Source organism: Tamandua tetradactyla, chromosome 24 (genome assembly GCF_023851605.1).
Source record: "Tamandua tetradactyla isolate mTamTet1 chromosome 24, mTamTet1.pri, whole genome shotgun sequence".
Lineage (NCBI taxonomy): Eukaryota > Metazoa > Chordata > Mammalia > Pilosa > Myrmecophagidae > Tamandua > Tamandua tetradactyla.
The window spans coordinates 44,856,309-44,879,247 of NC_135350.1; the positions used below are offsets into that span (position 1 = coordinate 44,856,309).

At 35.4% G+C, this 22,939-nt stretch overlaps 1 protein-coding gene across 15 annotated transcripts in view; it reads left to right on the forward strand.

Moving 5' to 3' along the window:
* The window catches only part of SEC31A (SEC31 homolog A, COPII component), a 104,388-nt gene that overhangs the window by 25,589 nt on the left and 55,860 nt on the right, over positions 1-22,939 (forward strand). For all 15 annotated transcript variants that reach the window (XM_077142982.1, XM_077142983.1, XM_077142984.1 and 12 more), the window contains exon 8: positions 5,350-5,449. In XM_077142982.1, the coding sequence (XP_076999097.1) occupies positions 5,350-5,449 (100 nt within the window). The remainder of the gene's footprint in view (positions 1-5,349; positions 5,450-22,939) is intronic.

A 22,939-nucleotide genomic window follows, 5' to 3' on the forward strand; every position in this document is an offset into this window, starting at 1 on the left:
TTTGTGGTTGCTCTGTAAATCAATTGGAATGTTCTTATGATAGTTTAATTAAATTTAATTACTAATTTGGCAAATTTCTTATCATTGGTACTCAGGGGAATCTAGTGAGTTTATGCATGTATGTTTAAGATTTTTTTTCATGGTCCAAGGCTGCTTTATTTTTGTCTTTCCATGCAATAAGAACCATTCCTTTTTTATTTTTCTTTTTTTATTAATAAAAAAATTAACAACAAACAAACAAAATAATAAGATATCATTCCATTATACATATATAATCAGTAATTCTTAATATCATCACATAGTTGCATATTCATCATTTCTTAGAACATTTGCATCGATTTAGAAAAAGAAATAAAAAGACAACAAAAAAGAAATAAAATGATAATAGAGAAAAAAAGTTATACATCCCTTACCCCTTACCCCTCGCTTTCATTTATCACTAGCATTTCAAGCTAAATTTATTTTAACATTTGTTCCCCCTATTATTTATTTTTATTCCATATGTTCTACTCTTTTGTTGATATGGTAGATAAAAGGAGCATCAGACACAAGGTTTTCACATTCACAGAGTCACATTGTGAAAGCTATATCATTGTTCAATCATCATCAAGAAACATGGCTACTGGAACACAGCTCTACATTTTCAGACAGTTCCCTCCAGCCTCTCCACTACATCTTGAATAACAAGGTGATATCTACTTAATGTGTAAGAATAACCTCCAGGATAACCTCTCGACTCTGTTTGGAATCTCTCAGCCATTGACACTTTGTCTCATTTCCCTCTTCCCCCTTTTGGTCGAGAAGGTTTTCTCAATCCCTTGATGCTGGGTCTCAGCTCATTCTAGAGTTCTTCTCAATAGGTTGATGCTGAATCTCAGCTCATTCTGGGATTTCTCTCCCACGTTGCCAGGAAGGGCCACACCCCTGGGAGTCATGTCCCACGTAGACAGGGGGAGGGTGGTGATTTTGCTTGCTGTGTTGGCTGGAGAGAGAGGCCACATCTGAGCAACAAAAGAGGTTCTCCTGGGGTGACTCTTAGGCCTAACTTCAGGTAGGCTTGACCTATCTCCTGTGGGGTTAAGTTTCATATGAACAAACCCCAAGACTTGGAGCTCAGCCTATAGCTTTGGTTGTCCATACTGCTTGTGAGAGTATCAAGAATTCAACTTGGGGAATTGAATTTCTCCCCGCTGTCACCATTCCCCAAAGGGGTTTGCAAATACTTTTTCACTCACTGATCAAATCACTCTGGGATTCATCGGGGCATCACTCTGGAAAAAACAACAAAATCTCATGTCCTACCTGAGATTCCAAGTACTTATGACATTCAATCAATGTTTAAGATTTTTTAATAAAAAACAAATCCCTTATAAGGTTATAGTATTTTTTAGGTTAAGCTTTTTTTTTTTTTCCTTTTAAGGGTATGTAGACTAAAGCTTTAAACCTTTTTTTTTTTTCCTTTTTGCCCCTGTGTACTATGGTTGCACACAACAAAATCTTAATGAGTTTTAAGGTTTGTGACCTCTCCTTGACCTCCTTTTAAGGGGAAAGAGCCAGCTAAAATGTAATCCTATTTAGGTGTTAAAGATGCTTCTGTCAGCTTTTTAGTAAAGAAAGGATGATTTTGAGAAGTTTTAATATTTTCTTATGTTATATTAATTCATTCAGTATGTTCTTATTGAGCATGTACTCTTGTTAAAAGAATCTGAGTCACCAATACTAAGCAATAATGCAAGTTTATTGAAAAGGAAACTGCTCAAGCAGGGAGATCTCAAGTAAAAGTAAGAATCTCAAAACGATTAGCAAGTTACATTGGTTTATAAAGACAATTAGGGAATTTCCAAAGGGAAAGGTACAATAATTGGTTGACATTTAGATTTCTTTTTTTTTTTTTAAATATATTTATTAACTTAAAAAAATTAAGAACAAACAAAAACATTGACATATCATTCCATTACATTTAGATTCCTTATTATAATAAGGAGGGTCTTATAAAGCAGAGAATGATCACTGATTGGTTATTACAGTGTATTTGTAATATTTGTACTTTTTGATAGGCTATTTCTATTCAGTTGAAACCAGTCTATTTCTAGTTGTCACTTAAACTCCAAATTTTGAATCTTACATTCTGTTTTTCATTTGTTTTTCTGGAAAACCTCTGCTGTTACTTTTAGTTCTTGGAAAGTCCCTGTCACTTCTCAGAAGGAGTGTCGCTTCTGGAAACACCACTGTAGGCAGCCAATTTATTTCACTTATTACTCTGTATCATGCACGGTGCTAGGTTTCAGTGACACAACAGGAAATATCCCTGCCCTCATTGAGCGTACATTGTAGTAGCAGGATTATATAACATGCTTGATTAATCCTCACACCAACTGTCTGATATACATACTATTATCATCCTGTTTTAAGATCAGAAATTGAGGCTGAGTAATGTTAGGCTTGCTCAGGGTCACATAACTAATCAAGTGGAGATGTTGACTTCCAACCCAAACAATCTGTTCCCAGAGGCTATGCTCTTAACTAACACTGCACTCAACTGTCAGTTTTGGGTGTGGTTATGATTTAGCAAATGCATACCAACCTCTCTAGTTCTCAGTTTTCTTCCTCTAATAAATCAGAGTTGGAATATGTTTTTTAAGGTTCCTTCCACCTCTACAGTTTTGTGATTTTTTTTTTACTGCCTACAGAGAACCTAAAAGCCTTTAAAGATGTGATGTGAAATGTGATATGTGTTTCTTTAAAAGATACTCTTGACATTCTTTGCAATTAAAAAAAAAATTTTTATTGATAAAACAACATGCAAACACAAATATTCTTAACGTACCAACATTCCATGCATGGTGGACAATCACTGGCTCAAAATATCATCACATAGTTGTGTATTCATCACTGTAATAATTTTTTAGAACATTTGCGTCACTCCAGGAAAAGAAATAAAAAGAAAAAACTCATACATACAATACCCCTTACCCCTCCCTCTCATTGGACACTAATATTTCCATCTACCCAATATATTTTACCTTTGTTCCCCCTATTATTTGTTTTTGTTTGTTTGTTTTTTGTTTGTTTGTTTTTTGCATGGGTAGGCACCAGGAAACGAACCCAGCTCTCCGACATGGCAGACGAGAACTCTGCCTGCTGAGGCACCGTGGCCCTGTTTATTTTTTTATCCATGTTTTTTACTCATCTGTCCAAACCCTAGATAAAGGGAGCATCAGACATAAGGTTTTCACAATCACACAGTTATATTTTAGACATTACATCTTCTTACAATCATCTTCAAGAAAGAAAGCTACTGGAATACAGCTCTACAGTTTCAGGTACTTCCGTTTAGCCACTCAAATACACCATTAACTGAAAAGAAGTATCTATGTGATGTGTAAGAATAACCTGTAGGATAACCTCTCGACTCCTTTTGAAGTCTCTTAGCCAATGACACTTTATTTTGTCTTGTTTCTCTTTTACCGCTTTTGGTCAAGAAGGTTTTCTCAATCCCTTGATTCTGGACCCCAGCTCATACTGGGATTTCTGTCACACATTACCAGGGAGATTTACACCCCTCAGTCTCATGTCTCATGTAGAGGGAGAGGGCATTGGGTTCATTTGTATGTCAGCTTAGAAAGAGAGTCCACATTTGAGCAACAAAAGAGGTTTTCAAGGGGTGACTAAGGCCTAATTTTAAGTAAGCTTAGCCTGTGCTTTGCAGGAATAAGTTTACTTTGCAGTTTTTGACATGCATGCTCTTCGATTGGATTCTGAATCTGGGTGGGATAAAGGGTAGTTATAAAGGACTTTAGATGCAATTGGGGAAATCTGAATATGGGTTTATATTAAATGACAAATGTTAATGCATATAATTGATAAATATTGAGTATGTAATCATATCTTGGTTATAGGGGTATGTTCTTATCTCAGGAGATGTATGTAGGAGTGAAGTATAGTGATATCTGCAGTTAACTCTCAAATGGTCTATATTATATATACAGACTATATATATATATTTGAAGAGAGAGAGAAAATAAAATAAAGTAAATGTGCCAAAATCCGTAACTCTATACAAGGAATATAGGGTATACATTCATAGTTCCCTTGCAGTCTTTAAAAAGGTTTGAAATTTTTGAAAATAAGCGTTGGGGAAAAAATGTGTTCTTAACCCAAAATGGATCCTTTTTTTCCCTACTTGTTTTTCTTGTGTCCGAGAGTGCTTAGGTATGGTAATAATCATTAAATTAAAAATAACTTTCGAAGCAGGATTACCACTAAATATGCAAGTAGATTAAAAAGCATATCTTTATTTTGGAAACTTTAGAAGGTTACAAATGTGCATCTTAATATCAAGAGCTATTATAATGTTTTGAGGAGAATGGAGGAATATTAATTTGTGAGTTTTTGTTGTTTTAGTAAATACCCAAACTTAATTCTCTATTCTTTTTTCTGGTGTTTTTCTTCATGATAACAGTATTGTTAATTTTCTTTTTAACACTTGTAATTCTGTTATTAAAAAAAACACATAAGCATGAACATAGAAAAGAAAATGTGATTTTCTCTGGATGGTGAGATACAGGATATTTTTACTTTCTTTATAATTAATCTGAATTTTCAAAATATTTCAGTAAAAAATGGTACTTTTGTAATACTGATGGTAAAAAAAAATCCAAAAGTTATTAAAATTGTAAAATAACTGTAAAATCAGATCTTTGGTATTTGAATTTGTATGTAATGCTATTTTGAGAGAGAGTTTTTCAAATTATTATTCTAATTATATGCTTATGAAAGGAGTACTCCTATAATAAAAGGTAAAAATAAAAGGTAAAAGATGTAAAGAAAATATGAAATAGTCACATTTCCCAACCATACATAGATAAAAACATTGTAGTATGCATACCTAATAATGTATTTACATATACATAACCTCATCTGTTTAAATAATTAATGTAATTTATGACATAATTATAATGTAGCAATATAATTTTTATACAAATGCATGATTCATGCATATAGTTAGATAATTTTTCATTAGTTGTGAATGCCATACAACAGTAAGAAATAAGTTTCTGCAAATAATTTTTATATCTATACAATTTTCCAGCAGAAGATGATTTATGTTATTCTAAAATCCATGTTGAGCATAATTTGTTTTCATTTTTTTGTTTTACCCTGTGCACTATGACCATTCTACATCTTTGTAATGATCAAAGAGCATATAAATTACTAAATTGCCTTTCAGAAAGATTGTTAAATTATACTTCTGTCAGTAGTGTATGAGAGTATCCAAAGCCTAGAAAAAAATAATTTGAAATTTAATCTGAAGGTTAAAAAATTCTCATGCCTTTGTGTTTTTAATAGGGGTATTTTGGCAATTGCTTGGAGCATGGCAGATCCTGAATTGTTGCTGAGCTGTGGAAAAGATGCTAAGATCCTCTGCTCTAACCCAAACACAGGAGAGGTATAGGGAATAAATGTTTCTAAATGTTATAATCACTGTAGTATCTTATTTCTTGCTAAGCAAGAAAATTTTCATATATATTTTTTAATATATTCTTATAATTAAGAACCTGTGAAAGCTTTGGAAGTGTATATGAATGTTAAGTCAGAAATTTTATCTGGAACATTATCTAAGCTAGCTATTTTAGCCAGAGAAATCAGTCATTAAATAGTATATTGAAAAGTATTAATTGGTTCCACATTTCCAATGCAAGGAGTTCACCTGACTCAGAAGTAGTTTAATTTATTTCACATGTGGTCTGCAGAAGTCAGTCTTCAGTGTTGACTTTTCAAGGTTTGGGTCTTATTCCTGCTTTACCATTCTTAAAAGTTCTCTTTGACTCTTGGAAAACAGTAGATAAAATTTTTAAATATTTATTCTGAGGTGTAAGGTAAGAATATAATACTTTAAATAACACTTACTTGTAGTATAACATATGTCATATATCCTGCCCATAGAAATTCTGTCTTAAATATAAATGTTGTATTAATATAATTTTTTTTGCTCTGTGTTGTGGGCTAAAAATTTCTTTAAACTGTCTGTCACTTTTATCATTCTTCCTAATAGTTGAATGGATTTCCTCCCTTCAGTTTTGGGCAAGAGAGCATCAATTGTAATTACAGCTTTTAATCTTGACTTTTACATTTTCTAAGTTAATGTGGGTTGTTGTAACTGCTTATGATACAGCTTTATTAATTACCCAGGTGGAGTGCTATTGAAGATAAGAGTATCTTCAGTAGGTGTTTTTTGGTATTAGTTTTTTTTTTGTTTTTTTTTTTATATCTTTATTGTGATAACATATTCAACACAAAATCTTCTCATTATGTGTTTAATGAAAAAACAATCACTTGAGTTATTTGGTTTCTGGTTTAAAGTTTCAGATATAACAATGTCTGCAAGAATGTTTAAACATTAAAATTAGGAGAGGGCTGAGTGATGGTGGCTCAGTGGCAGAATTCTCGCCTGCCATGCCAGAGACCTGGGTTCGATTCCCAATACCTACCCATGCAAATAAATAAATAAATAAATAAAGTTAAGGGGAATAAAAATACTTAATAATACATTTTACCTCGTGGCTTGTCCACTGAATAATAAAATAGCTTATTATACTTTGCCTTCCCAAGTAAGTTCAAAGTTCATGAAAATTAGTGTTGTCATTTTCTGAATTATATCATTTCAGAAAATGAATTATTGCTTGTGATTCGTTATGGGTGCTTGGACCTTGAAGGAATAAATGTTTAAGTGCTTATGACAGCTTAAAAAACGTAATAGGTTCTGGTCAACCACAACAGCAGTGTAGATGCTCCAAGGTTCTGGCTTCCCTTCCTCAGATTCATTGAACAAGTACAAAAACTGACAGAGCTATCTTCCTCTAAATTCTGGAGAGTAATTAGAGGGCTTCAGGTGAGTGCAGAATCAAGAAAACATAGCTTAAAACCAGTAGGAGACAGTCGTGGTACCTTTGGTGAGTGTTCTCCAACCCTGCTCCCAGTGCAGAATGGAGCTGGCCTGTGCTCTCACTGTGCATCCCTGGCCCTGTATCAGAGGGAGTTGGGTAACCCAGGGAATTGTTAACCCAGTGCACATAATGGGATGCCTGTATATTGGTGCCAGTCTATCATATGGCATCCTCAAAGACTTAACTGGCTCATCTTTCCAGGACTTGCCTTGCAGAAAGACTCAACTTGCAGGTAGCTGAAGCAGTGTGAGAAACAATCACATCAGAGTGGCCTGGGGCAGAGGATTACTGGCTTCAAGATATACCATAGATCATGGTGTGGAGTGGGGGGTGGGGGTCCATTTCAAAGGAAGTAGAGGGGCCATTCCTCACTATAAAAAGGGGAATTCCTGAGGTCATGAGCCGCATGCTCAGGACAGTACTCATACTCACAAAATACACAGAGAGTCCTGTGCTTTTGCCTCAGTGTAATCTTCTCGGTAGGAGGGCTAAACTCTGAAGTGCAGCACCACCCAACATAGCATAATTTGCAAAGACTTTGAAAACCTATATTTTGCTTTGAGCTGTTTGGGTTTTTTTGGCTCCTGGCGCTCAAGGAAATATCTGTCATATCACTATTTGGATACAAACATTAGAAACAGTCAGGTCAGAGACTAAATTCCAGAGTTAACACATTAAAATGTACAGTGTACAACAAAATAAGACAAACAAACAAAACAGGATATGATGGCCCATCCAAAGGATCAAAATAAAAACAAGATAAAACTTCACAAGCCATCAACAAAGAACACCAGTTTTTAGACATACCTGTGAAGACTTTTATAAAATGATCTTTAATATGCATAGAGTGGTAAAGAAATACACAGAGAGAGAACTGCAAGTTATCAGGAAAATGAAAATAGAACAAAATGAAAATTTCAATAAAGAAATAGAAATTATAGAAAGGAGCCAATGAGAGAGACTTCCAGGAAAATGGCAGAATAGGATAGGCTGAGTTCATTCCTGCTCCATAGAATAACAAGAGAAGGGACAGAAAAATGACCAGTCTGCAGTTTCAGAGTGTGAGTGACCAGAGAAGGTCTTGTACATTATATAAGGAGACCCTAGATGAAAAATTGGAAAAATTGAGATATAGAGAACAGGGTGAGTGAACTCAGTTGTGACCCCACCAGCAGCAAACAGCAGCATGTGGGGAAGTGTGGGTACGAAATAGCAGACTATCCCCCTACTCTAGCCTACCCCCTCAGCTAGCTTGGGAGATATTCCCACACAGCTCTGAATCTGGGCAGTCCCATGGGGAACCTGAAAGTGTGCCCCACCATCCATCTTAACCAGCTACCCCACTGGGCACCATGAGCAGCTGCCCCACTGTGTACTGGAACTAGCCACCAAGCATTTCCACACTGGCTCTGGGCAGGGGCAACTGAAATACCTAGCTCTACAACCCATGGTCATCCCAAGCAGGAACTTGGGGACCACCAGACCCATTAGGCCCAAAACTGAAGTCTCCATTAATTTCATCAGTGCCTACTGAGATTATATCTATCAGGTCTCCAGCTTGCTGAGTTGGCCGCTGCAGTCGGGAAGATGCAAACCTGAGAGGAAGAGGTGGCTCAAGAGTGCCACCTTTTGGGAAGCCTCAAGTAGAATTGCATCCATTCCATGAATTCTGGGCCTTGATTTGGCGGGAAATTAATGACAAACCAAGTGCAAAAGGGGACTTTCGATACAAAACCTAAGCATATACAAAACCTTAGATGAGTGAAGGAAACCAACTTGCAAAACAAACTTAAAGAGATAATCAGATGCCCTGAATGCAAGAGAAAATCACAAAGTATATGCAGATTCAACAGATGTGGCCCAGCCACATGTCCAAATGAAAACACCAGAGGGGACACAGAATTTGGAACAAATAATCAAGGGTGTTCATAAGGACATAAAAAATGTCAAGCAAATGCTGGAAGAACATAAGAATTTGAAAGAGTAGATGGAAAAATATCAGATCTCACGGAGATGAAAGATGCTGTAGACCAAAATTAAAAATATATTAGAAGCACACAACAGCAGATTTGAAGAGGTGGGGAGAAAGAATAAGTGAGCTCGAAGACAAGACAGTTGAACTCAAGCACACAAAAGAACAAATGGTAAGAAAGATGGAAAAAGTGGAATGCAGTTTCAGGGAAATGATTGACAATGTGAAGAGCACAAATATAAGAATCATCAATGTTTCAAATGAATATCTGATGAATAAAAACTAAAGGATAAGATGTAGACTCAAGAATGCTCTTACACTAACAACTTTGAATGTTAATGGACTAATCTCACCAATTAAAAGATGCAGATTGTCAGAATGGATTTAAAAGCATGATCTTTCTCTATGCTCCATACACGAGATGTATCTTAGACCCAAGAGCAAATTGATTGAGAGCAAATTGATTGAAAGTAAAAGTATGGAAAAAGATGTTCCATTCAGGTTGTAGCCAAAAGAAAGCAGGAGTAGCTATACTAATATCAGACTAAATGTATTTTGAATGACAATAAAAATCTTAAGAGTCAAAGAAGAACTATACATATTAATATAAGGGACAATTCACCAAGAGGAAATAGCAGTCGTAAATGTTTATGACTCCAATCAAGAAGCTCCAAAGTACATGAGGTAAACATTGGCAAAATTAAAGAGAGAATAGATGTTTCAGCAATAATAGTATGAGACTTCAGTACACCACTCTGTTCTGTAGGTAAAACAGTCAGATAAAGGTCAACAAGGGAATAGAGAACTTAAACAATTTGATAAATGAAGTAGACCTACCAGGCAGATCATTATACCCCAAAACACCAGGATATACATTGTTTTCTAGTACACATGGAATGTTCTCCAGTATAGCTAAATTTCAGCATCCTTTTGTGATACAAACACTTCAAAAAGTGGAATCGAGGGAAACTTCCTCAATATCATAAAGGGCATATATGAAAACCCATAATCAGCATTAAACTTAATGATGAGAGATTGAAAACATTCCGCCTAAGATCAGAAGTGAGACAAGGATGTCCATTGTCACCACTGTCATTCAACATTGTACTAAAAGTTCTAGCTAGAGCAATCAGGCAGGAAAAAGGATAAAAGGTTCCAAATAGGAAAGGAAGAAGTAAAAACTTTGATTATTTGCAGATGACATGGTCTTATACTTGGAAATCCTGAGAAATCCATAACAAAGCCACTTGAATTAATAAATTCACAAAGTGGTGGGATACAAGATTAATATACAGAAGTCAGTAATGTTTCTGTACACAAGTAATGACCTAACTGAGATGATTAAAGAAAAAATTCCATTCAAAATAGCAACTGAAAGAATCAATTATCTAGGAATAAACCAGGGATATGAATGACCAGTACACGAAAAACTACGAAACATTTCTAAAAAGAAATCAGAGATGATCTAAATAGGTAGAAAGGCATTCCATGCCCATCGATAGGAAGATTGCATGTTGTTAAGGGTCATTTCTACCCAAATTGATCTACAGATTCAAGGTAATACCAATCAAAATTCCAACAACCTACTTTGATAACTTGGAAAAGCTAGCTATCAAATTTATTTGAAAGGGAAGGAGACCTCCTTTAAAAAAAAAAAAAAGAGCAAAGTGAGAAGACTAACAATTCCTGACTTTAAAGCTTATTATAAAGCCACAGTGGTCAAAGCAGTATGGTACTGGCACATAGTTAGAAATATTGACCAATAGAATCAAATCAAGAGTGTGGGAATAGGCCACTAAATCTATGGTCGTTTGATTTTTAACAAGGGCCCCAAATCACTGAACTGGGACAGATAGTCGTTTTTTAGTTTTGTTTTGTTTTTCTTGTGTTGAACCGTTCTTGCATCCTGGTATAAACTTCACTTAGTCATGGTGTATAATTCTTTAAATTCAATTTGCTAGTATTTTTGTTGAGAATTTTTGCATCTACATTCATTAGGAAGATTGGCCTATAATTTTCATTTCTTTCAGCATCCTTACCCAGTTTTGTTACTAAAATGATATTCACTTCATAAAATGAGTTAGGTAGTATTCCTGTTTCCTCATTTTTTTTTGGAAGTGTTTGAGTAGGGTTGCTGTTAGTTCCTTTTGCAATGTTTGATAAAATTCCCCTGTGAAGCCATATGACTTCACAGAATAGTCTTTTTTAATGTATGGGCCTGGGAAAACTGGATATTAATAACCAAAAGAATGAAAGAGGACCCTTACCTTATACCTTATACAAAAATTAACTCAAGATGGATCAAAAACCTAAATATAAGAGACAGTACCTTTAAACTCCTTAAAAAATGTATAGGGAAGCATCTTCAAGACTTAATAATAGCAGTAGCTTCTTAAACTTCATACCTAACACATAAGCAATGAAAGAAAAACTAGACAAGTGGGAACTCTTTAAAATCAAAAGCTACTGTGCCTGAAAGGACTTTGTGAAAAAGGTGAAGAGTTGTGACGAGGCAGCAAACTCAATGCAAGAAAATATTTAGAAACCACATATCGGACAAAAGTTTGGTATACTGTATACATAAAGATATTATACACTTACTGAAGAAAAGAAGAAACAACCCAGTTATAAAATGGGCAAAGACTATGAATAGACATTATTCTGAAGAGCAAATATAGATGGCTAAAAAACACATGAAGTGCTTATCTTCATTACCTATAGGAAGTGAAAATCAATACTGCAATGTGCTTTCCCCTCACATTTATAAGAATGGCTGCCATTAAACAAAGAGAAAACTACAGATGTTGGAAAGGATCTGTAGAAATTGGAACACATGTTCACTGCTGATGGTAATGTATAATGATACAGCTGCTGTGGAAGAAAGTTTGGCAGTTCCTCAGAAAACTACGTATCAAGTTGTCTTGGGACCCAGCAATAGCACTACGCAGCATATACCCAAAAAAAAAACAAAGCAATAAGACGAACAGATATGCACACCAATGTTCATAGCAGCACTATTTACAGTTGTCAAAAGGTGAAAACAATCCAAGTGCCCATCAGCAGACAAGTGGATAAATAAAATGTAGTATATAAGGGCAGGCCACCGTGGCTCAGCAGGCAGAGTTCTCGTCTGCCATGCCAGAGACCCGGGTTCGATTCCTGGTGCCTGCCCATGCAAATAAAAAGAAAGAAAGTTTTAAAAAAAAAAGTGTATATACGTACTACAATGGAATACTGTGCGGCAGTAAGATGAAATGAGGTCCCAAAGCATACAACAACATCCCTTGATGCTGAGTCTCAACTCATTCTAGGGTTTTTCTCAGTCCCTTGATGCTGAGTCTCAGCTCCTAAGATTTCTATCCCACATTGCCAGGAAGGTCCACACCCCTGGGAATCATGTCCCGCATAGAGAGGGGGAGGGCAGTGAGTTTGCTTGTTGTGTTGGCTGGAGAGAGAGGCCACATCTGAACAACAGAAGAGGTTCTCTTGGGGGTGACTCTTAGGCCTAATTTTATGAAACTTATTTTTGTAGTGGAGAAGCTAAGACTACCTATAATGAAGCCTAAGAGTTACTTCCAGGAAACCTCTTGTTGTTCTAATGGGGCCTTTCTCTCTCTCTAAGCCCAGTACTGTAAGGGAAATCATTACCCTCCCTCCCATGGGGGACACTGTGTTCACGAGTGAATTGTTCCTGGCAACATGGAACATGACTCCCAGGGTTGAGCCTGGCCTGGCACTGTGGAATTGGCAGTGCTTTCCTGACCAAAAGGAGAAAAGGTAACAAAATAAGGGTATCAGTGGCTAAGACAGTTTAAATGATGTTGAGAGGCTGGCTATTTGTGTGGCTACTCTTAGGCAATTTCCTAGATTAAGTTTACTTTTCAGAAACGTAAAATCTTCACATGGTTCCTAGGCCAGATAAGTCCTGAAACCCAGAGGTACCAGTCTCTCCAAGAACATCACCCAGTTTCATCCCCCATCCGGTATTGTCAACACCCTTTTTAACATGAAAAGGTTAGAATGGGAATACCGCAAATATTCCTAAAGCTTAGGAGAAGGATCAAAGGAGAAGGAGGAGTTACAACTGAGAAGTTAGGATTTGAAGGAGGGGTTACAACTGAGAAGTTAGGATTTAACAAATGACTGTGAATACTAAATCATTATATCAATATTTCTGTTTAGCCTCCAGTTTCTTGGAGCAGCTAGAAGGAAATACCTGACATTATGGAACTGTAACCCATACCAAACTCTGAAATCTTTCCTGTAACCCCTTGTTAAAATGTTTACTTTCTTGTTATATATTATATCTTACAATAAAATATATTCCCTGGGTTGGGAGGTGGGGGGAGTTACCAACTGGAAATATTGGAGTTGACAACCACAGTTGCTGAAATAAAAAATTCCATACAGTGTTTGATAAGCAGATTGGAGTGGGCAGACGAAGGAATCAGTGAACTTGATGCTAAGACTGTTTAAATTATACAAGTGGAGTTGCAGAAAGAAAAAGAAATTTTTAGCAGTGAATAATACCTTAGAGAATTGTTGGGCACTGCCAGGCATCCCAGTATACTAATTAGTGGAGTCCCAGAAGTAGAAGAGAGAAACGGGCAGGAGGAAAATGCAAAGAAATAGTGGCAGAATACTTCCCATATTTAATGAAAGTCCTGAAAATATACATTCAAGAATTCTAGCAAACTCTTACCAGGATAAACTCAAAGAGAATAATGTCCAGACACATTTAGTCAAACTGCCGAATGCTAAGGACAAGAAGAGAGTTCTGAAAGCTCTAAGACAAAGCAGTGTGTTATGTTCAAGGGCACCCCAATAACATATAGTGCTGATTTCTCATCATAAACCATTGAGGCAACAAGACAGTGAAATGAAATATTTAAAGTGCTGAAAGAAAATAAATGCCAACTGTGATCACACTATCTTTTCAAAATGAGAGAGAGAGATTAAGATATTCCCATACAAACAAAAGCTGGGAGAGTTTGTCACTACAAGACTTGCCCTACAAGCAGTTCTTTAGATGGAAATGAAAGGACACTAGAAAGTAGATTAAAGCTGCATAAAGAAATAATTACCTCTAATAACCATATGGGTAATTATAAATGCCTGTAGTTATATTTTTGGTATGTAACTCCACTTATTACTCCTTATAGGTTCTAAAACGTAAATTCATAAATAGCAATGATAAGTCTATGGTTTTGGACTCACTATGTGTAAAGATTTAATTTGTAACAAGTACAGCAAATAGGTGGAGGTATGATGACGTATAGAAACATAGTTTGTATATGCTATTGAAGTTAAGTTGATATGAAATCAAACATGATTGTTATAATTTAGAATGTTAAATTTAAGCCCCAAGATAATCACAAAGAAACTATCTGAAAAATATATGCAGAAGGAAATGAGAAGGAACTGGAAATGGTTCACTACAAAAAAATAAACATGAAAGTAGGCAGCAATGGTAGAAGAATTGAGGAATGAAAAGGTATAAGATTTTATAAAGATCAAATAGCAAAATGACAAGAAGCAAGTCCTGCATTACTAGTACTTACTTTAAATGTAACTAGACTGAAATCCCTGTCAAAAGGCAGAGATTACAGATTGGATTTAAAATCAACATAACCTGACTATGTGCTGTCTACATGATACTACCCCTTAAATTCAGAGATAAACTAGGTTGAAAGTGAAAGGAAGGAAAAACTATTCCATGAAAATAGTAACCAAAGTCAGCTGGAGTAGCTACACTAATATCAGATTAAATATACTTTTTAATACTGTTTCAAGAGTAAAACAAGGCCACTATATACTAGTTAACAGGTCAGTTCAACAAAAAGACATAAAAATTATAAATATATATGCATCCAATGCCAGATTACCTAAATATATGAAACAGATTTTGACGGGTTTGAAGAGAGAAATAGATGGCTCTACATTAATGCTAAGAGTCTAGGAGACTTCACTACACTGTTTTCAGCAATGGATAGACTATCTAGATAGAAAATCAGTAAGGTATGGAATGCTTGTACAAGTAAACCTAACAGACATATATAGAATACTTCACCCAATAACAACAGAATACACATTCTTCTGTCGTGCACATGGATCATTCTCTAGGATAGACCCTTTGTTAGATCATAAAGCTAACATTAAAAAGTCTCCATAAATTACAAAATATTGAAATCATGCAGTATATTTTCTCCAGCCACAATGCAGTGACCTAGAAAGCCAGTAATAGAAATAGAACTAGAAAATTCACAAGTGTGTAAAAATTAAACAAGCGCTATTAACCAGTGGATCAAAGAAGAAGATGCAAGGTAAGTTAGGAAATATCTTGACCAAATGAAAATGAAGATACACCATAGCAAAATTATGGGATGCAGCAAAAGCAGTGCTGAAGGGAAATTTATAGGTCCAACTGCTTACATTTAACACAAGAGGTATCTCAAGTCCAGGACCTGACCTTTCAATTGGAGGATATAGTAAAAGGAGAACAAAACCCAAAGTGAGCAGAAGAAAAGAAATAAAGATCAGAGCTGTGATATATGAAATATGAAAAAACAGTAGAATCAATGAAAGCAAAGTTGGTTCTTTGACAAGATCAATAAAATCTGCAAGCCCTTAGCTACTGACCAAAAGAGAGAGAGAGAGAGCAAGGACACAAATAACTACATCTAAAATGAATGGGGGGATATAGCTACTAACCCCACAGAAATAAAAAGGATGATAAGAGGATACCATGGCAAAAGAACTGAACAGACACTTCTCAGAAGAGGAAATACAAATGGCCAAAAGGCACATGAAGAGATGCTCAACTTCCCTGGCTATTAGGGAAATGCAAATCAAAACCACAACGAAATATTATCTCCCACCCCCCAAATGGCCATTATCAATAAAACAGAAAACGACAAGTGCTGGAGAGGATGTGGAGAAAGAGGCACACTTATCCACTGTTGGTGGGAATGTCAAATGGTGCAACTGCTGTGGAAGGCAGTTTGGCGGTTCCTCAAAAAGCTAAATATAGAATTGCCATATGACCCGGCAATACCATTGCTAGGTATCTACTCAGAGGATATGAGGGCAAGGACACAAATGGACATTTGCACGCCAATGTTTATAGCAGCATTATTTAGAGTTGCAAAGAGTTGGAAATAGCCAAAATGTCCATCAACAGACGAGTGGCTAAACAAACTGTGGCATATACATATGACGGAATATTATGCAGCTTTAAGACAGAATAAAGTTATGAAGTATGTAACAACATGGATGGACCTTAAGAACATTATGCTGAGTGAGATTAGTCAGAAACAAAAGGACAAATACTGTATGGTCTCACAGATATGAACTGACATTAGTGAATAAACTTGGAGAATTTCATTGGTAACAGAGACCATCAGGAGATAGAAATACGGTAAGATATTGGGTAATTGGAGCTGAAGGGATACAGATTGTGCAACAGGATTGAATGTAAAAACTCAGAAATGAACAGCACAATACTACCTAACTAATACAATTATGTTAAAACACTGAATGAAGCTGAATGTGAGAATGATAGAGGGAGGAGGGCTGGGGGCACAAATGAAATCAGAAAGAAAGATGATAAAGACTGAGATGGTATAATCTAGGAATGCCTAGAGTGTATAATGATAGTGACTAAATGTACAAATTTAAAAAACTGTTTTTGCATGAGGAAGAACGTAGGAATGTCATTACAGCACAGTGTAATGTAGTGAATAAAAAAGTATCTGCAAAGTCCCCTTTGGGAAATGGTGAGAAAGGGGGAAAATTCAACTTCCCCAAGTTGAATTTTTGATATTCTCAGAAGCAGTATGGACAACGAAAGCTATAGCTGAGCCCCTAGTCTTGGGTTTGTTCGTATGAAACTTAACCCCACAAAAGATAGGTCAAGTCTACTTAAAATTAGACCTAAGAGTTACCCCAAAAGAACCTCCTTTTTGCTCAGATGTGGCCTCTCTCTCCAACCAACACAACAAGTAAACTCACTGCCCTCCCCCTGTCTACATGGGACATGACTCCCAGGGGTGTGGACCCTGCTGGCAGTGTGGGACAGAAATCTTAGAATGACCTGGGACTCAGCACCAAGAGATTGAGAAAACCTTCTCGACCAAAATGGGGAAGAGTGAAATGAGACAAAATAAAGTGTCAATGGCTGAGAGATTCCAAACGGAGTCGGTATTCTTACGCATTAAATAGATATCACCTTGTTAGTCAAGATGTAATGGAGAGGCTGGAGGTAACTGCCTGAAAATGTAGAGCTGTGTTCCAGTAGCCATGTTTCTTGAAGATGATTGTATAATGATATTGTTTTCACAGTGTGACTGTGTGATTGTGAAAACCTTGTGTCTGATGCCCTTTTATCTACCTTATCAAGAGACAAGTAAAACATATGGAATAAAAATAAATAATAGGAAGAACAAATGTTAAAATAAATTTAATTTGAAATGCTAGTGATCAGTGAAAGGGAGGGGTAAGGGATATGGTATGTATGAATTTTTTTTCCGTTTTCTTTTTATTTCTTTTTCTGAATAAGATGCAAATGTTCCAAGAAATGATCATGATGATGAATATGCAACTATGTGATAATATTGTGAATTAGTGATTATATATGCAGAATGGAATGATCAAAAGTTAAGAATGTTTGCATTTGTTTGGTGGTTTTTGGTATTTAAAAAAAAATTAAAAAACAAAAAGAGGATGCCATGAGACAATTTTATGCCACACATTAGATAATTCATCTGACCTGGACAATTTCGCAGAAACATACAGGCTACCCACACTGAGTCAAATAGAGATAGAACATCTCACCTGACCAATAACAAGTAAAAGATTGAATCAGTCACCCAAAACCTCTGAACAAAGGACCACAAGGCTTCACTGGTGAGATTTAGCAAAATTTCCAAGGAAAATTTGTACCAATCCTGCTCAGATACTTCAAAGAATTGGAGAGGATGGACTATTCCATAACTCATTCATTGAGGCCCGCATTACCTTAATAACAAAGCCAGACAGATATCACAAGAAAAGAAAATTACAATATTTTTCTCATTAATTTTTCATTAATATACCTGTAAATATCCTCAATAAAATACTTGCAAACCAAATCCAAGAGCACATTAAAAGAATTATGCACCATGATGAAATGGGATTTATCTGAGGAATGCAAGATAGGTTCAGTATATGAAAATCAGTTAATGTGATACACCACATTAATAGAATAAAGAGGGGGAGAAGCACATGATCTCAGTTCATACAGAAAAAGCATTTGACAAAATCCAGCAGCTATACTTGATAAAAAGACTTAGAAAACTATGAATAGAAGGAAACATCCTTGACAATGTTAAAAAATATATATGAAAAACCCACTGTGCTACCATCATACTCAATGGTGATAGAGTGAAAGCTTTCCCCATAAGATCAGGAACAAGACAAGGATGCACACTGACACCACTGTTATTCAACTTTGTCCTGGATTTTCTAGCCAGAGCAGTTAGGTAAGAAAAAGAATAAAACGGCATCAAATTAGAAAAAAAGAATTAAAAGCTTCCTATCTGTAGATGACATGGTCTTATATGTACAAAATTGTGGAAAAATCCACAATGAAGCTACCAATGTTAATACATTCATCCAAGTGGCAGAGTACAGAATCAGCACACAAAATCAGTGATGCTTCTATATACCAGTAATGAACCTGAAAAATAAATCAAGAAAAAAACTCCATTTACAGTAGCAACTAAAAGAATAAAATATCTAGGAAGTAATTTAACCATAAAAAATTTGTACATGAAATACTAGAAACCATTCCTGAAAGTCAAAGTTAAGAACCTAAAGAAATGCAAGGAAATTGTGTATTCATGGATTGGAAGATTGTTAGAATGAAAATTATACTGAAAGTGGTATATGTATCATATATACCATATAAACAAATATATATATATTCAATACAAGTCCAACAGCTTTCTTTGCATACGTGGAAAAGGAATCATCAAATCTTTATAGAAGGGTAAGGGACCCTGAATATCAGTCAAAACCATCTTGAAAAAGATATAGTTGGAGGATTCATAATTTCTGATTTTAAAACCTGTTACAAAGCTACAGTAATCAAGGCAGTTTTGCACTTGTACAAGGACAGACACATAGAACAATGGAATCAAATGCATAATTCAGAGATAAACCCTCATATGTATTGCCAAATCATTTTTGTAAGGTATCAGTTCCACTCAATGGGGTAAGAATAGTCTCTTAAACAAATGGTGGTAAAATGGATAGCCATGTGAAAGAGAATGAAGGTGGACTCCTACCCTATAGTATGAACAAAATTAACTCCAGCTGGGCTGGATCAGTGCTCTAAATGTAAGAACCCAAGCTATGAAACTCCTAGAATAAAACAGAAAACATCTTCAGGAACTTAGGCAATAGTTTCTTAGAGTTTATAGTAAAAACATGATTATCAGAAGAAAAAATAGATAAAGGAGACGTCATCAAAATTTAAAATCTATATTTGAAAGAAATGTGCTGTTTGAAACTGTTATGTATCTCAGAAAAGCCATGCTCTTTTAACCCAGTCTTGTGAGCACAGACTTACTGTTGGGTCAGATACTTTGATTAAGTTGTTTCTATGGAAGTGTGACTCTACCCATTCAAGATGAGTCTTAATTAGTTTACTGGAGTCCTTTAAAGAGGTCAAAGAGAGAGCTCAGAGCAGACACAAACACAGAATTTTGGAGATATTTGGAGACAGAAAGGAGAGCACTAGAACCAGGAGATGAAAGCTATGAAACTGGGGAGCAAAGGGCCAGCAGACATTGCCATGTGCCTTCCTTCTGCCAGAGAAAGCCCCACGCGATTGGCTTGTCTGGAGTGAAAGTATCCTCTTACTGATGCCTTAATTTGGCCATTTTTATGACCTTGGAATTTTAACTTGAAACTTAATAAATCCCGTTTATAGCAGCCAGTCCATTCCTTGTATATTGCATTCCGGCAACATTAACAAACTGAAATAAGAACTTTATCAAGAAAGTAAGAAGATATACTATACAATTGGAGTAAGTATTTGGAAACAATGTATCTGATAAGGACTTCATATCCAAAATATATAAAGAACTCCTACATACAACTGAATAGTGAAAAAACAAACAGTGCAATTAAGAAATGGGCAAAAGACTTGATAAGACATTTCCCCAAAGAAGATATACAAATGGCCCATAAGCACATAAATAGATGCTCAACATCATTAGCCATTAGGGATGCCATCAAAATCACAGAAAGTAACTGATGTGTTGGATTGTTGTTATGCTGGAAATCGCATTTCTAGGTATTTAATCAAAAAAATTTAAAGGAATCAAGAAACGAATCCCATTTACAATTGCAACTAAAAGAATAAAATACCTAGGAATAAATTTAACTAAAGAGACAAAAAACCTATATAAAGAAAACTACAAAAAACTGCTAAAAGAAATCACAGAAGACCTAAATAGATGGAAGGGCATACCGTGTTCATGGATTGGAAGACTAAATATAGTTAAGATGTCAATCCTACCTAAATTGATTTACAGATTCAATGCAATACCAATCAAAATCCCAACAACTTATTTTTCAGAAATAGAAAAACCAATAAGCAAATTTATCTGGAAGGGCAGGGTGCCCCGAATTGCTAAAAAGATCTTGAGGAAAAAAAACGAAGCTGGAGGTCTTGCACTGCCTGACTTTAAGGCATATTATGAAGCCACAGTGGTCAAAACAGCATGGTATTGGCATAAAGATAGATATATCGACCAATGGAATCGAATAGAGTGCTCAGATATAGACCCTCTCATCTATGGACATTTGATCTTTGATAAGGCAGTCAAGCCAACTCACCTGGGACAGAACAGTCTCTTCAATAAATGGTGCCTAGAGAACTGGATATCCATATGCAAAAGAATGAAAGAAGACCCATATCTCACACCCTACACAAAAGTTAACTCAAAATGGATCAAAGATCTAAACATTAGGTCTAAGACCATAAAACAGTTAGAGGAAAATGTAGGGAGATATCTTATGAATCTTACAATTGGAGGCGGTTTTATGGACCTTACACCTAAAGCAAGAGCACTGAAGAAGGAAATAAATAAATGGGAGCTCCTCAAAATTAAACACTTTTGTGCATCAAAGAACTTCATCAAGAAAGTAGAAAGACAGCCTACACAATGGGAATCAATATTTGGAGACGACATATCAGATAAAGGTCTAGTATCCAGAATTTATAATGAGATTGTTCAACTCAACAACAAAAAGACAGCCAACCCAATTACAAAATGGGAAAAAGACTTGAATAGACGCCTCTCAGAGGAGGAAATACAAATGGCCAAAAGGCACATGAAGAGATGCTCAATGTCCCTGGCCATTAGAGAAATGCAAATCAAAACCACAATGAGATATCATCTCACACCCACCAGAATGGCCATTATCAACAAAACAGAAAATGACAAGTGCTGGAGAGGATGCGGAGAAAGAGGCACACTTATCCACTGTTGGTGGGAATGTCAAACGGTGCAACCACTGTGGAAGGCAGTTTGGCGGTTCCTCAAAAAGGTGAATATAGAATTGCCATACGACCCAGCAATATCATTGCTGGTAATCTACTCAAAGGAATTAAGGGCAAAAACTCAGACGGACATTTGCACACCAATGTTTATAGCAGCGTTATTTACAATTGCAAAGAGATGGAAACAGCCAAAATGTCCATCAACAGACGAGTGGCTAAACAAACTGTGGTATATACATACGATGGAATACTATGCAGCTTTAAGACAGGATAAACTTATGAAGCATGTAATAACATGGATGGACCTAGAGAACATTATGCTGAGTGAGTCTAGCCAAAAACTAAAAGACAAATACTGTATGGTCCCAATGATGTGAATCGACACTCGAGAATAAACTTGGAATATGTCATTGGTAACAGAGTTCAGCAGGAGTTAGAAACAGGGTAAGATAATGGGTAATTGGAGCTGATGGGATACAGACTGTGCAATAGGACTAGATACAAAAACTCAAAAATGGACAGCACAATAATACCTAATTGTAAAGTAATCATGTTAAAACACTGAATGAAGCTGCATCTGAACTATAGGTTTTTGTTTTGTTTTGTTTTGTTTTGTTCTTAGTATTATTACTTTTATAATTTTTTCTCTATATTAACACTCTATATCTTTTTCGGTTATATTGCTAGTTCTTCTAAACCGATGCAAATGTACTAAGAAACGATGATCATACATCTATGTGATGATGCTAAGAATTACTGATTGCATATGTAGAATGGTATGATTTCTAAAAAAAAAAAATGGTCAGCACAATACTGCCTAATTGTAATGTAATTATGTTGGAGCGCTGAATAAAGCTGCATCTGAGCTATATATTTTTTTTTCTTATATATTTTTGTACTTTTTATTTTTATTTTTGTTTTCTCTCTGTGTTATCATTTTATTTCTTTTTCTGTTGTCTTGCTATTTCTTTCTCTAAATCGATGCATATGTACTGAGAAATGATGACCATACACCTATGTGATGATATTAAGAATTACTGATTGCATATGTAGAATGGAATGATTTCTAAATGTTGTTAGTTAATTTTTTTAATTAATAGAAAAAAATGTTTAATGTATTTTGCAAAGGAAAAGAAGAATATTATTTAATCATCTGAGTGAGTTAAGCAGAAGTCAATTAAAGTTTCTACTGCATATGTGGATGCTATTTCCCCCCGTTCTGTCACTTATTATATCACATAAATTTATTACGGGGCTTTATGTTTTTCTGTTTTTAAAAATATATACTTAATTTTTAAAAAATAAAAAAATAAAAAAAAAATGGACAGCACAATAATACCTAATTGTAAAGTAATCATGTTAAAACACTGAATGAAGCTGCATCCGAGCTATAGGTTTTTGTTTTGTTTTGTTTTGTTTTGTTCTTACTATTATTACTTTTATTTTTTTTTCTCTATATTAACATTCTAT